General features: G+C 38.1%; 1 protein-coding gene across 4 annotated transcripts; it reads left to right on the top strand.

The window, feature by feature from the left end:
* Positions 1-531: 531 nt before the first annotated feature.
* On the top strand, positions 532-24620 carry acsl1a (acyl-CoA synthetase long chain family member 1a). Of its 4 annotated transcripts, none has more exons than XM_083933432.1 (21): positions 532-591; positions 13612-13824; positions 15360-15474; positions 15556-15620; positions 15713-15814; positions 17531-17630; positions 17761-17936; positions 18186-18218; positions 18448-18499; positions 18588-18661; positions 20022-20099; positions 20794-20928; positions 21149-21283; positions 21501-21596; positions 21689-21761; positions 21858-21946; positions 22324-22440; positions 22559-22702; positions 22793-22894; positions 22975-23046; positions 23454-24620. In XM_083933432.1, the coding sequence occupies exons 2-21, from the start codon at positions 13630-13632 to the stop codon at positions 23592-23594; spliced, it is 2094 nt and encodes a 697-aa protein (XP_083789558.1). In that variant the 5' UTR covers positions 532-591; positions 13612-13629; the 3' UTR covers positions 23595-24620. The 4 variants fall into 4 exon arrangements, with proteins under 4 accessions (XP_083789558.1, XP_083789560.1, XP_083789559.1 ...); XM_083933434.1 differs by lacking the exon at positions 20022-20099 and adding an exon at positions 19884-19961; XM_083933433.1 differs by lacking the exon at positions 532-591 and adding an exon at positions 10102-10184.
* The last annotated feature ends 64 nt before the right edge of the window (positions 24621-24684 follow it).

The following is a 24684-nucleotide window of genomic DNA, read 5'->3' as shown; positions in this document are numbered from 1 at the left end:
TAGAATAAGCATAAATAAGAAACAATAAATTGTAGAAAAATGAACAATATAAACACAGGGAAATATGTACTAGAGGAATAACAGCAACTACTGTATATGTACAATATTTTAATATGAAACAGACAATTCTGCATAATGAGCTCTTTGACCTTTTGTACTTTAAGTATTTTTTGATGCAGCTACTTTTGTACTTCTGCTTCAGTAACATTTTGAATGCAGAGCTTTTACTTGTAACAGCTTATTTCTACAGTGTGGTATTATTACTTTAGCTGGAGTCAAAGCTCTGAGTTCTTCTTCCACCACTGATTTAATGTGCTTTCTAAGCCACCGTACTTATCTACCGCTGCATGCATGTGCTGCTCCTCAAGATGCCTATTCCGGTTATAATCATAATACAAATTTTGTGTGTGAGTTTCCGCACAACATATTGACCAATGACAGCGCGGCTCTCACACTTTAGGCAACGCAAACACGTGTGGCGGCTCCTGATTGGCTGAGAGCCGCAGCAGCCGCGTCAAACGCAGACAGCTGCAGCCGCTGTTGCTTCCTCAAGACTCAGGCTCAAGTCTCCGGATCCGCTGCTGCCCACAGGTCAGTGCGTAACATTTCACACCTTTTCTGCATCAATTATTCACTCGTACATCGGCGTACACGAGATGATCTTATTTAGATATTTGTTAAAAACGTGATGCTTTTACGAGACCGCAAGAAGAAAAAAAATCCTTCTCGTCTTCGCTTAAAAAACGAGCCGAGCCACGTTTTGTATCTTTTCTCCACACCACATCTCCGCTTCCGATTATCTCCTAATGTTCACATCGAGGGCGTGTTCAGTCCATGTCCTGCTTTAGTCAGAACAACGTGTCCATGTCTTTTACGTGTCGGTATCGCTGAGATCCTCCCGTGTAAGTGTCTGAAGCCCATGCCCTGAAATAACAGATTTACATGGGCACGTAGCATCTGATCAGCCACTGTGTGCGTGAAATTATAATTTGTTTGGAAACTTTTTTTTTTTAATTTAATCTCCGCCTCACCTGCTTTGTGTGTGCCCAACTTTCCTGCACACTGACGCCATTGTAAAATAAGATTACAACCCGGGCAAAACAGGAACAATGTGACCATTATCAGGCGCATGTAGAGGCACGCATCCCCCGCCATATCCGTTTACTTCACTATGCGTCTGACCTGGTAACCTCACACCACCCATCCCACATGCACGAGAAGAGTTTTATAGCACATCGAGGAGTAGACAAGTAAATACGGATTTTCAGATTACAGCCACTCCCAGTCTTTCATACAAAGTCTTATGAAACCTGTTGGACGTGTATAATCAATCATCACAGTGAACATGTAGTGTTAGGCTAAGGTTACCTTTATCATCATGCTGTTTGGTAATGCACGACTGTGGGCTTTTAAAGGTGATACCAATATTTGACTGAAAGATCTGACGCATATAACAAACATAGGGCATTCCTAAAGTAGTCCACTGAGATATTAGATTATTTTTTCCTCCTTTCACAACAGAAATAAATAAACTTTGTGAAGCAGATTCTTATTCTCAGATCAGTGTGCAGTGGCAGATAGCCCACCAGCCTTTTATGTCCTGATACCGATATTGTTATTATTATTGTTATTGGAACCACTTTGTTCAGAATCATCTTTATTGACCAAACACTAATGGGGCACCAAAGGTAAACATTTTGTGACACTTTTCCAGTGTTATATTCTGGCAATGGAACCTACTTTTCTTCACATTTGAGACCGAAATTCATGTAAAATAACATGTTATATGTGTTAACACTATGCTTTTATGTTAAAAAAATAAAAAGTTAAGTCAAATATTGCTGCTGTTTGCGGGGGCTGAAGTGAAGTCGCTGAAGGTCTCTCTCTGAAGCCTGCTCTTCTGCCGGTATTTATAAGCGTAATAAGTTTAATTAACAGTAAATGTATCTAATTCAGTGCTCCATATTGTTATTTTCCAACTTACTTTAGCTGACATGTTTAACAGGACCCACATTCAGTGCTGTTTCCATGGTAGTGCATCTTTAGAGGCTTTCCTCATTGTGTGTGTGTGTGTGTGTGTGTGTGTGTGTGTGTGTGTGTGTGTGTGTGTGTGTGTGTGTGTGTGTGTGTGTGTGTGTGTGTGTGTGTGTGTGTGTGTGTGTGTGTGTGTGTGTGTGTGTGTGTGTGTGTGTGTGTGTGTGTGTGTGTGTGTGTGTGTGTGTGTGTGTGTGTGTGTGTGTGTGTGTGTGTGTGTGTGTGTGTGTGTGTGTGTGTGTGTGTGTGTGTGTGGTTTACACTCATTTCTGTCCCAGATGTGAAAAGTAAACGATAGCAGGCCCATATGCAAAGAAGTATGGAAACTTAAGTCTGCCTGAACTGTAGGAAAATAACATTCAAAAATCTAATTTAATTGAATTTGATCAACAAAAATGTGATATGTAATTTTCCGTTAACTTGCAAAAATGCAGATGTGGTCCTTTTTTAAACTTCACTGCATACTGTAGAGAAACAAACGTTATTAAGATCAGAGGTTTGACTGTTGGAGGTGGGTGGAGGTCAGACACATCTTGTATTGTGAGCAGGTTTTCAGAGCTCAAACTTGCTGTAAAATGAAAGTTAAAGCAGATCATAACCCACCAGGAGGTGTTTTATGGCAAACTTCCCCAAACAGGAATGTGTGGAATGTAGCTCGAGTGGGTGTTTGTCTTTTCCTCCCATCATCATTTTTAAAACACTAGGTAATGCTCTTTTGGCCATGGTCACAGACATGGGATAGTTGTAAAATGACTGCGCAGTGACTCAAATCATGTGTGATTTTGCCCTTGAGTACAGTAGGAGCTTTCATTACAGCAAACAGAGAGGGACACTGTGGTTTTGTGCTTGAGGGGCAGTTTGGTCATTTGAGAATACCAGCATCAGCTAATCATCCTGTGTTGGTGTTGATGGCATGAAAACGAGTCTATGTTTTCACAACAACGACTCTGATGCGAGACCTTTTTAAAGCAGGAATTTCAGCTTGGGGCATGATTTTAGAAAAGTCATCCAAACCAACTTCTCCCTATGTCACTAACTGATTAAAGGCAATTAAGAAAGAATCATGTGAGAGCAGTAAGTTGAAGATCCTGGTTAACAAGCTAACCTCAGTTTATCAGGCGTCTGCATGAACGTTGAGAGAATATTGCGTTACTGTGAATGCTGTTTCTTTTAAACTGGAGGCATTATACAATATCAGCTAGTTAAAAGAAATCATCCCATTTTGGGAAAATAAGATTCAGTTAAATAACCAAAACACCATGACAATTCATATCTCGCACCATTTTGTACATTAGTCACTCATCCAGGGGACAATGTGGTCCTGCTTCACACGACTACTGTATATATTGAGTGTAATGTCTGTTCAGGTGCTGACAGTTTACTGTGGTACTGCTACTGAAAAACTACTCATCATTAGCTGATCGACAGAATAATAATCAGGAACTATTATAATTGATTCATTGTTTAAGTAATTTTCCAAACAACAATCCCTGACATTCAGAATCCGAATCAGCTTTATTTGCTGAGTAATTGTGTACACAAACAAGGAATTTGACACACTTTTTTTTTGTTACTCTCAATGCTCATAGACAAAAGAGCTAAAGACAAGGCCAACAAAACAGAACGAGGTAAACTTCAATATATAAACTGTCATTCATACTGACAGTGATGATATTTAGCAGAAGGGTATGTAACTGTAACCTTGTATGATGTGATGGTAAACTGCATATTTGGTAGTTTTGCACTGTTTGTTGGACAAAATAAACAATAACACGTCATTAAATGTGATTGAGATAAACCTTTATTGATCCCCAGTAGGAAAATCTGGTTGTTGCCGTAGTTAAAGGCCAATAAATAAATACAGATAAGTATAGAAAGTGACAGAAATATATAACTAAAATAAGAATAGAATAGAAATAGACTACACAAGACATGGGGCCAAAATCACATGGTGAAGTGACAGTGGTGTGATAATATCTGCAGAGTCAACAAGTCTGTGTAAACAGTGTAGTCCAGACCAGTCTAGACTATGTCATTGTGACATTGTATTGATTAAATGACTCAACAAATAATCAAGAAAGTAAAAGACAGATGCATTTGTGGTGAACAGAATAGCTGCAGCCTGATTTTAAATGAAAATTTAAAAACTAGCACCAAAAAGTTAGGTGGAGTTTTTCATTTTTATTCCAAGTCACTAAAAATTAAAGCTGCGTGCGGCGGTGAACGGGCCCTTGTAACCTCCTGCACATCGGATTGCTGGCAGGACGCTGGTCGCTGCCTCCGTGCATTCCCACTATGTGGTGTTAGACATCAGGCACTTAATCCATATCAAGTGTAGACAACACAATGTAAATTTAGTGCCAATCTGATGTTTGTCATATAAGGCTGACTTTGTGTTGGCAGTGCTATGAATGTGAGTGAATATTAGCGTGTAGAATTCCTCACACCTGGACTCTTATCAAGTATGAGATATAGGGGGCAGATTGGACAATGTACATTCAAGTTGCGACAACTTCCTGTTTCCTGTGCAAAATGGCTGCCACAGTGTTGGGCAACATAACATGCACGTAACATGCATTATGTTGCTCTACATCAATGTAAATTTCATGTCAATCAGATGTTTGTCATATGAGGCTGACTTCCTGTTACAAGTAGAGTCACATGTTTTCACATAGATGTTTTCAGGCATGAGAGGTTTGGGAACAATTTACAGTTTTACAAACCACTTCTTCTTTCTTGGTGAGACATTGAAATTAAAGGCCCCACCCTTACACGTAAACTCAAAGGCTTTAAAATCAAGCTTTGGGAAGTTCTTTAGATTTTACTGAGTAGTAGGTTAAAGTAAAGTGCCTGGAAGTGTTTAAAAAAAACAAACACTGAAAATACTTGGGCTGCCCCCGACCAAGGATCTTCTTGGTCGACCAGCGGTCATCATTTAAATCGATTAGTCGACTAATGGACCAATGAGTCGACTATTTGGGGGCAGCCCAAGAAAAGACACTGAAACCTGTTGTTGAATGTGAGTTAAATAGATAGATAGTCAGAAACTTTATTGACCCTGAAGTAAATTCATGTTTAAGCTGTACTCAAGTAGCAAGAAGGAAGTTTACAAAAATATAGAAATAGAATATAGAGGAAAAATATGATAAGAATGTACAGTTGTGCGGTGAGTGTAATATTGGCGTGTGCGTGTGTGCGTGTGTGTGTGCGCGTGCGTGCGTGTGTGTGCGTGTGTGTGTGTGTGTGTGTGTGTGTGTGTGTGTGTGTGTGTGTGTGTGTGTGTGTGTGTGTGTGTGTGTGTGTGTGTGTGTGTGTGTGTGTGTGTGTGTGTGTGTGTGTGTGTGTGTGTGTGTGTGTGTGTGTGTGTGTGTGTGTGTGTGTGTGTGTGTGTGTGTGTGTGTGTGTGTGTGTGTGTGTGTGTGTGTGTGTGTGTGTGTGTGTGTGTGTGTGTGTGTGTGTGTGTGTGTGTGTGCAAATAGCAATAAAGTGACCAACCAGCAACTATGTGTGCGAATGAGACTCAAGTTCTGAAAGCACTTTACCGCTAAGGCAGAGATGCGCTATATAAATGGTATGTATTATGTCTTATTTAGATTGTGAGTGGGTCCTAACTGTTTGTTCATGCACACAAGGATGTGATGTACATTCCTTGTGATGGTTTCATGCTATTTTGCTGATTGACAGTTGGTGGTAGTGGCACATAAAGAGTAGCAATGCAGTCAAAATGACTAGTTAAAAGTGCACAATTTAAAAGTCAGCTTTGAATGTTTTATCAGTAAAGAAATACATTTGCACTTTTGTAAAACCTTAAGGAACCAAACAATGTTGTGTTAAGAGTGAATCTGAAGATAACGTTTGTTACTTACCAAGAAAACTCTGACCTTTAAGTTTGATTTGCTATCCAGACTCTACTGAGACTCCTGCACAATCATTTCAAAACGCCAGCACGTTTTCTTTGACCTACAGTGTTGTAGAGGTCATGTGTCCTGACGCTGTGTTGGTAGCTGCTGACCTTTGTTCCACTAAACAAATCCCATCCTCCACCCTCCCTTTCCCCTATATTTCTCCACTGAAACCACGTGACTGGGAGTGTGCGATTTCACCAGGGAGGTCGGGACCTCCAGTGTTTAGCGTGGTCGTCTTGTGCAAGGTCAGCCTCTTGTGTCTCAAAACTGGGGTTGAATGTCACTGGAGGAGGATGGACACGAGTCAGGCGGAGGGGTGAAGCAGATGAAAAGATGTCACACTGAAGTCACATGAGCTTCAACCACCATCCATTAGACGTGCAGTGACAAACGTGCACTGAGAGGGTTTAGGTTATGGCTTCCTGTTCACGCTTTTACAGCTTTCCTTTAGAGTGCCACTCATCCACCACAGTAATCAGGAAAAACTGGTCAATAAGTTGTCTTGGTGCATCCTCATGATACACTACATAATACCTGCACAGAAATACATTGACTCATCCTTCTTTTTAGATTACTGACATGCTGTACTGTAACCATTGAAATATCGTTGAGGCATTGGTAGCTCGACTAAAGCAGATCCAACAACAACATCCAATAAATCAATAACGCATGATTTTCAGATGTCAACGTTTTGCATTTTTAGAACAGAGTCAATAGTGAACGGCTGTATGTGGTTGTTGGTTTGGTTTCAGGTTGACACACTTTTTTTATCGAGCTATATCGGGCAGAAAATCTGTAATGGAGAAGCATTGATGTAGAACAAGGATGTGGAGGAGCTAATGTTTTACAGATGTCTATGACATCCGGGCTCCAACTAACTATTCATTTTGTCATCTATTAACCTGCTATGGCAGCGTCTTGCTACCATAATAATAAAAAAAGTACTCTGTGTCTCTTTGATATACTTTTCAATTCATACCAAATAATTTGGTTTACAAGACCAATAACTTTCTCTGTGTATTAAGGCTGTACTAAATAATTTGAAGCTTAATTCAAAATAATGTTCACATTTCAATCCTAAAAAATTTCAATACTGCACAGTTTTGTTGTTTTTGCTTGTCTATTAATAAACCACAGACTTGTACCTGCACAGTTACAGATAAAGATGAGACTAACACAGGCTTGTTTCAAGCTAGTGTGATATTCTAAACATCTTTAATATCTTCAATAACTAACAGAGCGTTGTTTCTGTTGTAGCACAATGTTGTTTAAGAATATAGTTGGGATTATTGGATTAGCCTCCCGCCTACATGTACTGTAATGTACACATATGTTGAAGAAACATACTAGTTATATTCATTAAAGAAAGTTGATTATTTTTTTAGGATTATATTTTGGCGGTTTTTCAAGCCTCTTTATTAGACAGGAAATGGGAAGAGAGAGAGAGAGAGGTCAGGGTCGAACTCGCCCCAAAGAAAGTAGATTTTTGAATCTGATGAATGACTTTATTCAATCTGAGACTTTTTTTTCAAGGATTTTCTTTTTCAGACGATGATGACATCATAGACAGACATTCGCAGAACAAGTCATGATTTTGCTAGATAAAATGACAAATGTTTACTAAATGTAGCTAGCGAAGTACTTACGCTCACGTTAGCTCGATGAGTTGAAAACAGCTGTCTCCTGGTTGACTCTGAATAATTAATAATCTTGTATAAAGGTTCTAAATTAGATGCACTTGATGGCTACTTGTGACAATTTGCTAAAAACTTGGCTGAAGCTAAGTGTTCAGGCAAAAAGTCGGCATAGTAACCACTTGATGATAAATGTAGAAGACAATATTATTGCCATGATGTGCTCCTGAGCTATGTTAACTACTTACTAATGGAGGTTGTAAGCTAGTTAGCCAGATTTGTTAATATACATTCATTAGATCTGTGCACTTGTCTTCTTTGTTTTGGAAATTCTTAAAAAGGCACCAAACTCTTTAAAGTCAAGTATCTCTATTACTACAGCCCCAAGTATTGATTTATCCACTAATTATTTCAGCTGTGTGTGACATAAACCATCTGAGAGAAAGCTGCCTCTGAGATCTGAAAGTGTCCTTGTCAAAAAGGGATTAAGTAAAGTTTGTTAAAGGGCTCCATGTGTTGCTCCTCCGGTGATAAGGTTGTAATAATGAGTTTAGTTTATCTGACCTGGTGCCAAATAGCTGCGTGGTGTCACATTGCTTTTGGTCTTTTAGCTTCTTTTTTTTTTCTTTCTCTCTGTGTGCCGTCCCACGAAGAGGAACTCAAACATTTTTGAGGAAATCGAGTGTGACCGGCCGACCACGTGTTGCAACTTCCTGGCTGTGGTTTCAAAATTACAGCTGTAGTCTGCTCGCAAGCTGCAGTCTTGATGTTCTGTTATGTGTCAAATGAACCAGCTGCCCTCTCCCCCTCTTTTTTCCAATGTCTTGTGTGCTTGGGTGTGGGGTGACTGGCGAGCCGGCTCTGCCATTGGCTTGTAATCTTCCCAGTCCAAGTATGGAGGGCAGAGGTGGTGGCGGGGAGGGGGGGTGTTGCATTACCTTTTGCCTGTCAACCACTCTCTGCCAAGCAATGCAATCAGTGGTGTGTGTCTGCACTTGGACATCTGACCGGAAGACAAAAAAAAAGAGAAATCTGGACCCAAATCCCAAGATAACATATTTCCAAAGACCAATTCATGTGTTAAATTTGCATAGTGATTAATCGACTCAGTAATTTCCTAGCAAAAGAGTGAAAAAAAACGGTTCACACAGATGATTTGCAGCTCCACTTTGTCGCATATAAAAATAAATAATAAACTGAACTAATTCGTGTTTTGGACTTATGTTCAGACAAAAGGAGAAACATTTTTATTGGTATTTTTACAATATCTGACATTTCGTAAACCAAACAAATAAGTTTATCTAAAAAATATTTGAAATTAAAAAAGTTTCAGCTTTTAAACTTTGTTTGATATCATACAGGGAAAACAATGAAATCCTGTTATTTCTAAAGCTGTAAATAAACAATTTATAATTTGACAAATCACTTATGATGATTAATTCATTTTTTTGGGTCATATTGCAGATTTTAGTCAGAGTGGCCATAAGAAGATTTAGCATCAATGTGATGAAACATCTCTGTTTGTCAGGTATTTCATTTGCTGAATCTTGTTTTATGTTTAATCCTATCCATAATATCCTATGTCTATCACCAAAAACATTGCTAATTATTGTATCTGTGCAAGTTAGACACTGTACAAGGGTTAGTTTGCAACTTTATGACCTGCTCGTCCAAATCCAACGCAACTGCCTCATGAAACATACGTACATAGCATTTTATTCATACCATCCTACTGCTGCATTTCAGCAGCATTATCATACACCTTTCTGTTCCACTCCAAAAAGATACATGTGCATTTTTCTTGTTATAGTTACAGCTGAAGACACTTAGTTCACTCTCAGGCTTGATACTTTTTACTCTGTCTTTGTTGTAGCAGACAGTTTAAGCAAGAAATCCACATTGTGCCAACAGTCTTCATTCGTCTCAAATTAATGAATTGTCTCAAAATACAAGAAAAAGAATGTGTCGTCTCTCAACTGTAGGTAATTAACTGGAAATGATAACTTATTTTTCATCTTAGACTCCGTGGAATCTGCACATGCTCAGGCCCAGTTTAATCAGTGTTAGTGCTCACATACTCTGGGATATCAGTATGAAAACAGGGGGATTTCTTTGTCAACATGTCTATTATGTAGAATACAAAGACCTTTTTTGTAATTACTGCGTAATTCTTTGTCTGACTAGTTTCACCAGTTTGGATGCTTGGCAACACAAGAATTGCACACACTGTACATACACCAGATAATGTGTGATAAGATATTGGGCATTGAATAAACATTATTGAGAAATGTTGAAGTCACTCAGATCGACCATCAGTTCACAACCGTTACCTTTACACTAGTTTTACACACAGACAAGTGCACTAAAAAAGCTCAGGCTCCTATCAACCCACTACTCCAGTGAGTGGGTAGTTTTGCCTCACGCGTCTGTGTTTCTGTTTGAAAGGGGCGTGTTTCTGCTATTCATAGTTGTGAGAACCTCAGAGGTCTATTAGAGGTTAGTGTGAGTCCTTCTAATAGCAACTGCTGCAGCAAAGGGCCTGCCAGATAACTGTACCTCCGCACCATTGGAGACAGTCTGTACGTTTCTTCGTATAAAACACTGTGGGACTGTGAGTAAAGAGATTTATTATATCCTCGTTTGTCAATAATCAATAGTGTTTGTTTTTTTTCTTTACTACTTTTTAAGTTTGTCCTGGTGCTGAGAGAAGTGGTGTGATCATCTTGTCTTTCATAGTGGGGATTAGAAACACCTGTACGACTAGTGCAGCATTTGTGATGTTTAATATGGCGTTTTGGTTATTGCGTTTTTTATTTATGGCACAAATATAACAGGACAGCTTTCAGGATTCTTTCTTTTGTTTTGGTATTTGAATGTATAAATTAAGGAGATTGTAATTAATCTTTTTTGATCTTTCGGCACATTCAACAGCTTACTGCTTAAGTTGTCATTAAGAGTCAATTAAGGTGGCGACTTGTGAGATTTTGGCGGGTTTTGTTTCCATACGTGTCTTCATTCAGGCTAGTTCAAAGAAAACATCCAAAATACACATGCAAGTGTTTATTTTGCTACACTCTGTCTATTTGCACCTGTAGATTTCTCCTTAACTCACCAAATTAGCATTAGCTAATGCATCATTTGCATATTTACACAACATTTCAGAAAACTTTTAACAGAAAAAAAGTCTTCATTTAAGTAACCAGCTGGGAAGGTTCATTGTGATTGTTTTTTTATGGCGATTGATAGTATTTTCAGTGTGAACTATCCTCAGTTAAAACCTCTGTTTAACTGAGGATATGTTGACAAATATGTTGACAAAATGAAACAGGATTTTTTTTTTAAGATAATGCCTCATTTCAACATAGCATTTCAGATAACATGTAAAACAAAATAATTGTCTTAATGAAAGTAATTAAGTTTCTTGGTGATGTCTATTACTCAAAATTGTTACCCTTATCACCTGTACTGTCTCCCTTTAAAGAAAAGTAGCGTGTCGACTACTACCCTCTCAAAGTTGGCACTGGTCCCAGTTGCCATGAGCTCTGTGGTAATAATAGAAGTAGGTGAGAAGTCAATTGTTACCTATCATTCGCGGTGGTTGTTCGTCTACCTTCAGGGCTGTAACAGTCAAATCTAGAGGTCAAACAAGTTGAACACGATGTACATAAAGCTGCCCAGTTTGATAATAAATTAAAATTATAGTAGCTGCCTGGAGAGTTTACATTAGTCCTTGTTGCCACAGGCTTGTCTAATCTGCATTTTTTTATATTAACATGTAAAAAGTCTGACTGACTCACTTCCCCTCAGACATCAGCAGAGTGTTCAGCATACAGTGTCTGTGGTCATGTCCTTATACCCCCATGGAGGCTTGTGATGTGCAAATGTGTGTGGAGTCATATTTCCTTCCTGTGTCTTTGTTTCCAAGTGCACAGCTGTTGAATGGGATACCACATCTTCCTTTTGTATGCGTTGTTTGTGGATGTGCAGAACAAGAACAATGGCCAACGTAAAAGAACTTTCAGCAGCGTATCTCTGTGAGAGTTTTGTCGTTGAAAACAATCTCCATCTGTCTTTTTATGGATTTAAAACATAAAGACAGCTCAAGAAGTTTCATTACTACTATTGTTTAACTTTGTGCTCAGGTGAATAACTCACATATACATATTATCTCACAATGTTTATAGGCTACTTTTTAAAGAAAGGAATAAAACAAAAGTAGCTATAAGATTTCTCTGAAAAGTGCAAGATCTAAACCAATTAAAATCAACTTAAAGTGTTTGATTATGATGATTTCTGAACTATTTTTATTGAAGGATAGTGTTAAGGTCATTAAAAGGTTCCTGCGGCAGAAAAGTTTGGAAAAGGGGAAAAGAGTTTGGAAAATGTTTCTAAAATAAAATATATTAATATATACAAATCAAAACAAGTTTACTAACGCGACGAAGCCGACCTGTAGATGATATGAAACTAATCAAGCTGGCTGTAGAATGATGTCAGGTTACCATGGTTACCATTTGTCCTGCGACTGCAGTTCTCATTTTTATTGGATTTTCTTTCCCATGCATGTCGTCGGCATTTTATTTATGATTTATTTTAATTCATTATCATTTATTTATTTACAATATGTTTACTCCATCTAAAGCCAACAGAGCAAAGACTGTTTTCCTCTTTTGTTCCTGGTTAATTGTTCATTCCTACTGTTACTGTCTGGGCTGCAGGTACACAGTTATTAATTTCACTCTTTAAGCATTTAGTTTGAATAAAATGCTGTGCATTGAACATGTCTCGGTTTGGAGTTCATTTACTTATATGAGCTACAATGCGTATGTAAAAATGTCTTTAATTACTTTGCAACCTAATGGCATACATAGTCAGAATTTAACATAAAAAGTTGGATTTTTTAAACCATTTATTATTATTATCCCCGAGAAGTGTGAACATTTCTGGAAAAGTGTGGATTTTTGAAACGGAAAATGTTTAGGAACCCTGCTCATGACACAAGTCAAGTCTGAATAGTTGAGACAGTAAACAGTGATATATCTGTAATCTGCCAAATAATCAGTAGCGCTGAATAGTGCTGCTGCTCTGTACGATTAACTGTAGATTTATCCTTTAAGCTTGTTTGGTTTCATACTGTCTGTTTCTCTGTCATTATTAAATCGTGCCAGAAACAAGTATTCATACTAGTGCTGTATTATGTCAAACTTTGCGTACTGTGTGTTGCTTGACAGCTCCAAGATAAGAAATAACACTATGCTGCTGTTGATTGGAAATATATTTGACAGAAATTGTCACATTTGAAGGCAAGAGAAAGTTGGATATTTTTTTAAAACTTGAAAATGACTCGCATAGTATTATCTAGGGCATTATCTTTGATATATTCATAACTGTTGCATATCATATCTGCTATTTGTTCCATTGCACTATTTATCCTGCTGCACTAAATAATTAGGCATCATTTATACTATCCAATTCTAATAGTTTTATAGTTCAGTTGTACAGCATTATTTTTTATTTATTTTTATCTATACTGTCTTATATTCACAATAACTGTTCATAGTGTTTTTGTTAGGGATTTTGTTTCCAAAACATATGTGGAAATGACAATTAAAACTTAAACTTGAACGAGTAATTTGCTGTTTGTACTGTATCTTCCAAGCTTTGAAACTACCTTTTGAAGACATTTTAAACATTTATTGCATTGGGTGTATTCACAGATGGGAGTGGATTTGTCTATAACTCTGAATGGGCCCACTATTTTTCTTCAGCGTGAGCAGGCTCTCATGTTGCTGCGTAATGGTCTAAAACAATAGACCCATTGATAAAAAGATAAAATACTACCACATCCTGAAGGAACCACATTGTAGACAATTTCCTTTTGAAATGAGAAACCTTCAGTTTAATAAGAAATGACTAAAAGAAAGAAGTCTATGATTAAACTCATCATGCATGTTAATTTGTTTTATTTTGTGTTTAAATCATACGTATCTCAGAAAAACGTGCAGTTGCCTTCTGTAATAATGTTCCTGTCTCTGTAGGGTCAGTGCAGAACAGTCATGCAGGCTCAGGAAGTCCTGAGACAGCTGCGCATTCCCGAACTGGATGATCTTCGGCAGTATGTGCGCGCCTTGCCCACCAATGCACTCATGGGCATGGGTGCCTTCGCCGCCATAACCACCTACTGGTTCGCCTCCCGGCCAAAAGCCCTCAAACCACCCTGTGACCTCGGGCTGCAGTCTCTGGAAATGCCAGTAAGTGATCTTTTTTCTTTTGGTAATATCAGAAGTCATACATGAATTCATGCAACATGGAAGTACAACACAGAAAACAAGTCTGTTCATGCACCGTCTAGTAATCATGTGCGATTGAGGAATAACTGAAGCATGATCCAACTACTGGAAGGAAACTAGTCAGCAGACCTCATTCAGCAGGAATTTTCATGGCACACGTCCCAGAAACTTTAATCCCAGCTGAAGTTCTTGAAATTGCAAGCTTTGTCATCCTCATCTCACTTAAAGTGCTAAAAAGATCATCTCAGACAAGTTATCATTGGCCGTGCTCATACTGTAAAGTGCACTTAATCAATATTTTTAAAATCCTTTCTAAAAAAAATAGAAATTCAAGCCATTAATTAGAGCAGCTTCTAGGTTGCCAGGTTGTGAAAAATCCCTTTGGTTGATGTTTATCCGTCAGCAGGACACTCTCTTTTCAGCTTTAGCTTTTAATTCATGAACTGTTGACCTCTGATCAGCTAATTTACAATTGCAGACCTGATGGATATAAAGCCTTTATAACTTATTAACAATAACTGCACAGTTAATGGCTAAGTCTCTTTTTTATGATTAATGGACATTTATTTATTTAAAGAGGAGCCAGGTGGGTTTTTTACAACCTAGCAACTCAGTAGTCATTCTCACAGTGTGAGTGTCTGATAATTGATCTATAAAGCATTAGTAAATAATGACTAAACTATTAATACAGCCATTAGTTGCTTTTAAACCCCCTCTCAAAGGAGGCTTTATTAGGTTGCAGTACCTGCCGCATTATATTGGAAATATTTCAGTAGAGTATACATGGCTGGCACCAACTATTGCTTCTTTTGTCCCACTATTTTGTGTCATTACTCAGCTCAAACTACACCTGCTGCATCATGAACACATTCTCCTGAGTGCAGATATACCACAATATAAATCCAAGCTCTGCATCATCTCACTTGGACCCTGTTTACAAACGTGTGTTGGGCGATCGAATCGTGGACATTGCTAAATAAACTGTAAACGACTACTGAGGCGCAATGTGATCCAGTCAATCTAACCACTTGAACACTTAACCTCTTGGTGTGAATGCCAATGTGTTGTGATGCATCCCCGACAAGGACATAAAAGTAAAATAAGTAATCGATGCAGGACGTGGTGACAGTGCGGCACTGGCTTTTAATTTTCCCATTTTACCACCAGCTGGATGACGTTTTGCATTACTGTTGTTTTGCTCTAGGGAAGGAGATGTGTTGGATTGTGCTGATATCTCCATGTATCTGTTACACACAAGAAAAACGCTAACTTGATTGACAGGAGTGTGGACCCAATAACTACATGTATGTGTGCGGCCATTTGACCTGCCAGCGGACATTACGTAGGCAGTGAACAGAGATGTGTCTCGCCTGTCCACACGTGTTCGGAACACATAAAATGGCTCAGGATCAAAGAAACGTGGTAATGCGTCCTGAGGTAGAGGAGAAAAAGGTTCAGTCAATGCTGATCATAACTTTGTGCTATTTTTCTCCTAGGGTGGAGAATATGCAAGGAGGTCAGTACTGAACGACAGCGATGAGCACATGACGCACTACTACAGCGATGCTCTTACGATGTATGAGGTGTTTCAACGAGGGCTCCGAGTATCAAGTGAGTGTATCTCTTGTATCTGTTACATATGCTCAAATTCTTTCAGTGAATTTAGAAAGCGAGCTTTATTTTCTTTCGCAGATGATGGACCTTGTCTAGGTTCGAGGAAACCAAACCAGCCGTACGAGTGGCAGTCTTATAAAGAGGTGAGAGGTGGACCACAGACATGGAACTCTAACGTTCAACATCAAGCCAATACCTTTTAAAAATACAAAAAATTCATTTTTGTTTTGCACAGGTGGCAGACAGAGCAGAACACGTCGGCTCTGCTCTCCTTCACAGAGGACACTCACATACAGGAGACAAGTTCATTGGCATCTTTTCCCAGAACAGGCCAGAGGTACAGCAAATCAATCATGCGTTAATATGGCACAGTTTTGACTCAGATCATCCCATAATGCAATCCAAGAAGTTTTGAGTGGCCAACAAAGCTAATTGCTATCATACATTACAGAAACAGAAAAAGGGTGAATTTATATGACCGCAGGATGAGAGTAATGACCTGAGTAGTGTCCTTATTTGTTCTTTAGTTTCTCCATTTGACAATGACATATAGCCTGGTTCCCCAACTTTGAATCACCCACAACTCCCACGACAATATTTCCTCAACCTGATTGAAATCTTTCTGATTAGAGATTCCAACTTCACTGTAAACATGGATGTTAAACTAAGTATATATAACTGTTTAGACTTGCTCACAGAGGGTGTGAGGCGTCTAATCTGAAGGAAATATATCAGAAGAAGACGTTTTTGTTGGGTTTTTTTATACGACGTTATTGAGAAAATGTAATAAATTCAATACATTGAGTACAGGAGCAGAATATTTGGTTCCTTCCTTAACATAAAACACAAAACATTTTTTATTCATTGGTCAATTCTGAGATTTTTTTTTCAGTCTTGTGGAAAGAAAACGTTCAAAATACACATTAAGGTGTTTATTTTACAACCGTGTCCGTAAATTCACCAAAAGTTAGCATTAGATTATTACTCAATTACTAAATTAAACATTCAGAACTTCAGAAAACATAGACTTTTCTCAAAATATTTTTTTTCTCATTCTGAGCCAGAAATCTCCACTTTAGTAGCATTTACAAACACCAAGTTGTGCAGTTTTTTTCCAATCTATATTCTGAAGGTTTTTATTGAGGGGTTTTGTTCATATATCATTTATAGCCTGATTTATATACATTAACACATTAACATTTTATTCCTAAAAACCTTTTATGGCTGTTTATTTTCTGATCAATGGAGTGATAGAGAGATATCCAAAATCCCCCCAGTAAAAACCTTTGACTCTAAGATGTCCACAAAATGAAACAATAATCTTTAACCTGACTTTATCCAATGTTCAGATTTCTGTTCTGTAAATATGCAAATAGCACATATTTTACAAGATAATGCCTCATTTGTATATTTAAACATCAAATTTGACGACTGGTTCAGTTTCATGCAGATATTTGCAAGTTCATCTGTAGTATCTCCACTTAAACAAAAAAGCTGTGTCAGCAACAGATGACTTTTGTTTTGTTCCTGCCATGCTTTGGTCCCTCGTGGAAGCTACGTCATCCACGAGGGGTAAAAGAATATATTTATGTCAACCAGAGAGAAGCGATCAGATTAAGTTTTTACATGATTATTTGGCGCTTTTTCCTATTGAATGGATTATCAAAGGTTTATACCACGTCTCTTAATCAGATCTCTCCAATCAGGCCGGTGTCTTATCATTGTGGTGGTAACATGAGGCATTTTTATTCAAATTATTACTTGAATATTAGGGTCCATGTAAATGCAGCTGGTGCTATTACACTATATAACCCTCCATATAGAATTGTTGTGTACAAGTATCCTGGTCATGATCAGGATCCTGGTTATGTTTTGCAAATGTTAATGGCTAATCCTGGTTTCAGTAGTCTTGATTTACTACGTGGAGTTATAGCCATATGTTATAGCCATATTATTTGCTTTTTTGTTTTTGTTTTGGTGGGCGGTGGGGAAGTAATTTCCTACAAATGATTTTTTCCCATTTGTAATATGGACCTTTATTTTTGTTTCTCAGTGGACCATTTCAGAGCTGGCCTGTTACACATACTCCATGGTGGCAGTTCCGTTGTATGACACACTCGGCATCGAAGCTATCGGCTACATTATCGATAAAGGTACAAAAAAAGTTTACATTTGAACTCTGACCACACACCACTTGCAGCGCTATCGCAGCAAACCAGATCAAAGAGACTAATACTGACAAACTGAGTGGTTAATATGATGCCATCTGTTTTTATTTTTCAGCTGACATCTCAACAGTGATCTGCGATGTACCCGAAAAGGTTCAAATGATTCTGGACTGTATCGGCGAGAAGGGACGAACGGTGAAGACGATTGTGCTCATAGAGCCATTTGACAGCGAGCTGGTGGCCCGTGGAAAGGAGTGCGGCATTGAGATTCTGAGTTTGAGGGAGTTGGAGGTGAAAATAACAACCTAATCTTCCTCTGTACATCGTTACAACATCTATCTACTGAGCGTCAATCGTCAGCAGATGTTCAGGAAAATGAGCTGTGTCTCCTGTTGTGGCTATTTGAGTCACACTCAGATATGTTCTGGTCGGAACTAAATGGAAAATAGGCCCTGGGGCGCTGTGTTTTCAAAGCATGATTATTATCAGCATGTCCTGCAAACATGCTATATCTCACTGTATGTTTTGTACTTGTTCCAGGCCTTGGGTAAAGCCAACCTCCAGAAACCAGTGGTGAGTAGGAACAGCACACTTTGTTTGACGTGATTATGTGACAAAAAAGCTCTTTATTGCTGCAGTGAGAATCATCTTTTCATCTATGATAATTCATTTGTAATCAGCAGGACTCTGAGAAGAAGATTAGGTTTTACACTGTTATAAAATATATTATCTTGCACATTTTCTAATGCAATAGCAATGCAGGTTTCATATGCATTAGTGTAGCTCTGTGATCTGATTACAGCCCCCTAAACCAGAGGACCTCGCAATTATCTGCTTTACATCTGGAACCACAGGTACTTACACAACTTATTTACAACTTAAACCTTTTTGAAATTGTACTATTGACCTCATGTATAATCATGATCATCATTGTCCTTTCAGGAAACCCAAAAGGTGCAATGCTTACTCATGGAAATGTAATCTCCAACACTGCAGCTTTCATTAGAATAACAGAGGTAAACAACCACACCAGCCAGACAATATAAGATTGAAGTATTGAGTCTTAAGATAAATGACACTGTCTAATAATGTAGGTTTGATTTAAATCTTTGTTCTTAAGCAGGCTTTTACTTCTCTTAATTTTGTATTAATTTATGCAAAGTGTGATTTCCACTGGTGTTCCCTTCACTTTTCAAAATCTTTGTTTTCAGTCTCAGCTTGAGAGTAAGACTGCCAACACTTAAAGCTGAATAAAAAAAAACCTCCACCTCCTCTGCATGCATGCAAATAATTTAATCTATGTTTTGTTTACAGTTAATATTACCCAAAAAAGACAGTTGAAATGAACATCACAGATAAGACTCTAAAGGACAGTAGTCTTTATAAAGAAGCAAATACTATCTTCTATATCTTGTTTATTTATTTGTTTATTTTCGGGCATTTCAGTTAGATAAATCATCATCACAAATTATTTCTGTTTACAATTCACATGACCCAAAGGGAAAGCGGGAGAAGCAAAAGCTTATCTAGTCCCGCCCCCAATTAAACATGTGATTTAGTGAATTAAGAATGTACCGATTTACAAAGCAAGTTTGTTATACTACCACTGTTTTTTCAAAGCTAAAAAGCTATTTCATCAAAATTTGGTATTTGCTAGATATGTCTAAAAAAATGCAGGAAATACCATACTCATAGTAGTAGTACCTGGCATTATGCAGAAAGTATCAAATTATTAAGTCATCTTAAAGTATGATATCAATACAAAATCATAGTATAGCATGTCATAAAAAGTCATAGTATGTTGTAAAAAAAGTATGTAATAAAAAATGTCTTAAAAATCATAGTATGTTGAAAAAAGTCATAATATAGCATGTCATAGAAGTATAGTATGTTGTAAAAATGTCATATAAAGTCACAGAATAGTGTCGTTAAATGTCAAAGTATATTATGTTATTAAAAGTCAAAGTATGGCATAAAAATGTCAAACGTCATAGTGCATACACACACACACACACACACCCCAGACATACATCCTTGTATCCATGACGTTTGGATCAAATATAATGTAACATGGAGCGGTTTGACAAACCTTCCTCAAAATCTAAAATCCCTGTCTGACTCAGGTTGACCCTCGACCCTTTTTATATTTTCCTGTCCATCTTGCCTCTGTTCCTCTGTCCTCTTTTGTCCGTTCCTCCCTCCTCATCTTCCTCACCCTTCATGTGTGTTGTCGTCCAGGGCATACTGAAGCCCAGCAATAAAGATGTGCTCATCTCCTTCCTCCCTTTGGCCCACATGTTTGAGAGGGTGGTGGAGGTACAGTACACCATGCTTGACCTGCATACATGCATGTGTTTTGTTTTGTGTGTTCTGCAGGTGCACTGCATGCTGAACCTCCATGACATTCATGTATCCTATCTCCCCCTAGCTCACATGTTTGAGAGGGTTGTGCAGGTATGTGTTGGACTTATTTCCCTTCCAGTCTCAGTATTAATGAATGCACACAGAAGGATTCAGAAATGTATTTCAGGATTTACATATAAATGACTTCACTCCAAGTGAAGAATTTTCAATGCACCAAAAAGTGGTTATGGTTGTATATACATATAAAAAAGATTCTTAAAAAATATTTCTGATGCACTCAAGTATTTTTCATTTAAAACCGTAGAAATTCACAAATCTATTTAAAAAAAATCTAGCTTAATAGTATTTGCATATTCATCAAAAACATGGATTTGGTTGTTGTTACATGTATATACAAACTGTTGAACCTGTATTTACAAACTGCCATCTTTGAAATTACTGCATTTATGTTTGTTTTAACAAGAAACAATCTGTAGCCAGTCTGATGGCTCCTTCCATTGTGTGATCAGCACGTTGTGGTGTTATATCCAGAGATATATACACTATGCACGATATTTTAAATATAACTGCTGATCCTTTTGAGAGGCTTGTTTTATTTCTGTTCAATGTGTCCTTGACCTTCAAGGTGACATAGTAGTGTGACCAGAAACAGCTTCTGACTTGTGAAAATAGTGCAGTAGGCTTTTGCAGTGAAATGTTTGTATCAACACTGCCCCCTTTTGGTCAAATTGTCACACTGATTTAACTCGCAACAAGCAGGAATGAGCAGCTCTTTCTTCATCAGGGTGTCATCCTCATTCACGGGGCTCGAATTGGCTATTTCCAAGGGGACATTCGACTTTTGATGGATGATTTGAAGGCACTGCAGCCAACAGTCTTTCCCGTGGTCCCACGTCTCCTCAACCGCATGTTTGATAAGGTCAGAGTTCATCTGTTACTCATGTAAGTCTATAAGCCATAGTTCAGAGACGAGCCAGCTGATAGTTTTCTTTTGTGTTTTTCTTCAGGAATTTCCGTTTTCGACAATTGTGTTTTTTATTTTTAATCAGTTAATTTACATAAGTCCCATTCCTCTACCTTGTTTAACGTTTGATATAAAATGCAGTGACTAAAATAAAGCCTGTCTCAATCCTCCACAGGTATTTAGTCAAGCCAACACGCCGCTGAAAAGATGGCTGCTCGATTTTGCTTTCAGGAGGAAGGAGGCAGAGCTTAAAGGTGGTGTGGTCAGAAGGGACAGCATGTGGGACAAAATCATCTTCAAGAAAGTGCAGGTAAATATGGCATCTTGTCTTTTTGTTCAACTCAGCAGATGCATAAACAGAATGATAAATGTCTAATTATTTTTTAAATATTCGATGATACTGTTAAAGGCACGTTAATTACTTTAATAACTTTTTCTTTTTGAAGTTCCTTACAGCAACTTTAAGAATTCAATCATCAGTTGGTTTTACAATATAGAATAAACAACGGTTTTCCTACACTTTGCAGGCGAGCCTGGGCGGGCGTGTCAGACTCATCATCACAGGAGCAGCGCCAGTGTCTCCAACCATCCTGACGTTTCTACGAGCTGCACTGGGCTGTCAGGTGAGCCACAGCCACTCGCCCATCTCATTGATTGTTTAAAGATTCTTCATCAACGGCAGTGAGTGTCACTAAACATATGTTCTGCACTCCAGTTTTATGAAGGTTACGGCCAGACTGAATGCACAGCTGGGTGCTCTATGTCAATGCCCGGGGACTGGACAGCAGGTGAAAACCCTTGGTCATTCTCATGTCCTCAGTGAAGTTTGAAGTCTTGTTTTTCGTTCACCATGAAACTGTACTGTGTCTATTTTGCGTCTGCAGGTCACGTCGGGCCTCCTCTGCCCTGCAACGGTATCAAACTGGTGGATGTGGCAGAAATGAACTACCTGGCAGCCAATGGAGAGGGAGAGGTGAGGAGTGCTTTTTCAGTAACTATCAAACACATACAGCCAGTGGGTAAATGTATTTATTTGCTTTGTATCCAACAAAGGATCTTGTAGAGATACTGCCAGCATTATTTTTAACATATTATAATTATTATAATAAGCAAAGAGAGCAAATCAAACAGTACATTTCCCCTACTGATCAGTCCTGTCTGAATAACCAGGCCTAAAAACACATCCATAAGCAAGAACCATTAGTATATAAATAAATACGCCATACTGTTGCATTTGGGGATACATACTCTGTAAACAGACATTGCCTTCCCTAAAACTGTGCCACTAGCATGGCTAAAAACATAGCATGAGTGTCAGAACTTTGTAAATGATATCATCTCTTCCTCTAGATATGTGTCAAAGGACCAAACGTATTCCAGGGATACCTGAAAGATCCTGAGAAAACTACAGAGGCAATTGATCAGGATGGATGGCTGCACACAGGAGACATTGGGAAATGGCTTCCTGTAAGTAGCGCAGGCTCAAGGGCAATCTTGTCGTTGTGGATGGATGTATTAAGTCGAGTGGCCTAGCATCAGTCGCAATCTTAACTTCAAGTTGTGTTTCTCTCCTGGTTTGTTGCAGAATGGCACCCTGAAGATCACCGACAGGAAGAAACACATTTTCAAGCTGGCTCAAGGAGAATACATAGCCCCAGAGAAAATCGAATGCGTGTATAACCTCAGCGACCCAGTGGCTCAGATATTTGTTCACGGCGACAGCTTACAGGTAATTCATGTGTAACTGGTGTAAATCATAATGCACAGTTTCTAGTTTGTGTTTCACTGATCTTCATGTTATCTGTGTTGGATTTTTCAGGCATGCCTGGTGGGGATAGTGGTACCCGATCCAGACTTTTTACCTATTTGGATCAAGAAAAAAGGGATTGAAGGCTCTTATTCTGAGCTGTGCAACAACAAGGTGAAAGTTATAACCATCAGCACCATTAAACACACAGCCATGTGCTAATACATGCTAACATTTTTCTGACTGTTTTTTAGGATGTGAAGAATGCCATTCTGGAGGACCTCCTGAGGTTGGGCAAAAACGCAGGACTCAAGTCTTTTGAGCAGGTGATTGTTGCCATGTTTGATTACAGTATCTTCGAGTTCTGAATTTTCCCTTCTGCTACTTTTGGTCTGACAGCAGAAACTTATTTTTGTGCAACAACATTTGTCATTTGATCCAATAATAATTCTTTATTTCCCATCTTTTAATTAGAGCCAAAATAAGTAGCACATTAATCTATTTAATCAGCCAATTGAATAATTCAAATCAATTATAAGCGATTTTTTTTTTTCTTTTTAAAAAATGGCTTATTTACAATTCCTCAATTGTAACAATTTGCTGCTTATTTTTGCAGAATTTGTTTGGAAAATCAAGCAAAACACAAATATGTTTGGACACTTCATAAACCAAATAATTTAGGCAAATATTTATTAGGACTTTTTTTGTTATTCATTCTCCTTTTTCTCTGCAGGTTAGAGATATTGCGTTACATCCTGAGCTGTTTTCTGTCCAGAACGGCCTGCTGACTCCTACTCTGAAGGCTAAGAGGAATGAGCTCAAGAGCCATTTCAAAGAGCAAATTGATGAACTCTATGCCAAAATTAAGATGTAAACTGGGATCGAGATGTACTGTAGGGAAGGTAACAATCACTTAGAGCACACCAAGTTGTTAATTAAGGGGGATTTTTAAATGACAACCTGAGATAATTCATCTCAGTCTTAAGTATGTATTGTCCCTGCATCATCTGGTAATTGTACCACTACATTTTCCCTGCAAACACTGGCTCATTAGCGCATAATGTGTCATCATGTTACTGGTATAATCTAAGAGAAAACGCAACGGAGAATGTGACTTGCTCATGCCTTAAACTGCCATTAAGTCTGGCTACTTCAGTCAGAAAGGTGAAATCTTGTTTTTTTTATTCTTGGGAGCTGCAGAGAGGAGAAGTCCTATAAACATGCTTTTAAAGTGACTTATATTGACTATTTATATACCAGACTATTTAAAGTTTTAGTCCATCTATTTAAGTTGGTATTTAATGTAATCATTAAACATGTAAATAGTGTATCTGCTGAAAAGTCTATTTGTATGCAGAGTATTGTGCCTGATACTCTGTAGTTGTAATTCCCAGCATTCCTGTGTTTCTCAATGCTGAAGTGTACAATTTGTAGTTAATGGCCTTTTGGGAATCATGTTGCTTGATACTTTTATTTTTCTTTAAATACTGCATGAGAAACATTCATTGTTGCTATACTGCACATGCAGTTCTTCCTTTTTAGACTTTCCCATTTCAGTGCCACAGGTTTCAAGATAAAGCTGCACACAAGTTTTCAGGGTACATATTTCGAACAGAAAAATGAATTCCATGTCCTTGTCAGACTTTTACATTAACGTTTCTGGTGGAAAACGGAGCAACATTTCAGTTGTTGGACAAGATTATTGTGAATTCAGATGTTTTTGACTAAATTGTATTAAATACACACATCTAAATCATGTCGAGGCCTCCTTGACAGTTCAAGCCATATTGTTCTTTTGTTTTTATTTAATGACTCGTGTTATGAGAAGGTCAAAGGCGCAGTTTGTGTTGAAGTTTCAAGTACAGTATATTTATCTCTCAACTGTACCAAATAAATACTTTCTTCCAAAAACTGTGTTGTTTAGTTTTTGTCTTTAAAAAAATATTTTAATGGACCCCTTGTTT

Source organism: Echiichthys vipera (genome assembly GCF_963691815.1).
Source record: "Echiichthys vipera genome assembly, chromosome: 2".
Classification (NCBI taxonomy): domain Eukaryota; kingdom Metazoa; phylum Chordata; class Actinopteri; order Perciformes; family Trachinidae; genus Echiichthys; species Echiichthys vipera.
Note: the sequence above shows the minus strand (reverse complement) of the source record. Positions and strands in the feature narration are given on the sequence as shown.

Excerpts from the sequence above, each read along its gene's own strand:
- acsl1a (XM_083933432.1), top strand. The coding sequence starts at position 13,630 with ATGCAGGCTCAGGAAGTCCTGAGACAGCTGCGCATTCCCGAACTGGAT. Across the intron at positions 13,825-15,359 it reads TGCAGTCTCTGGAAATGCCA|GGTGGAGAATATGCAAGGAG; the intron begins GTAAGTGATCTT and ends TTTTTCTCCTAG. Across the intron at positions 22,441-22,558 it reads ACATTGGGAAATGGCTTCCT|AATGGCACCCTGAAGATCAC; the intron begins GTAAGTAGCGCA and ends GGTTTGTTGCAG.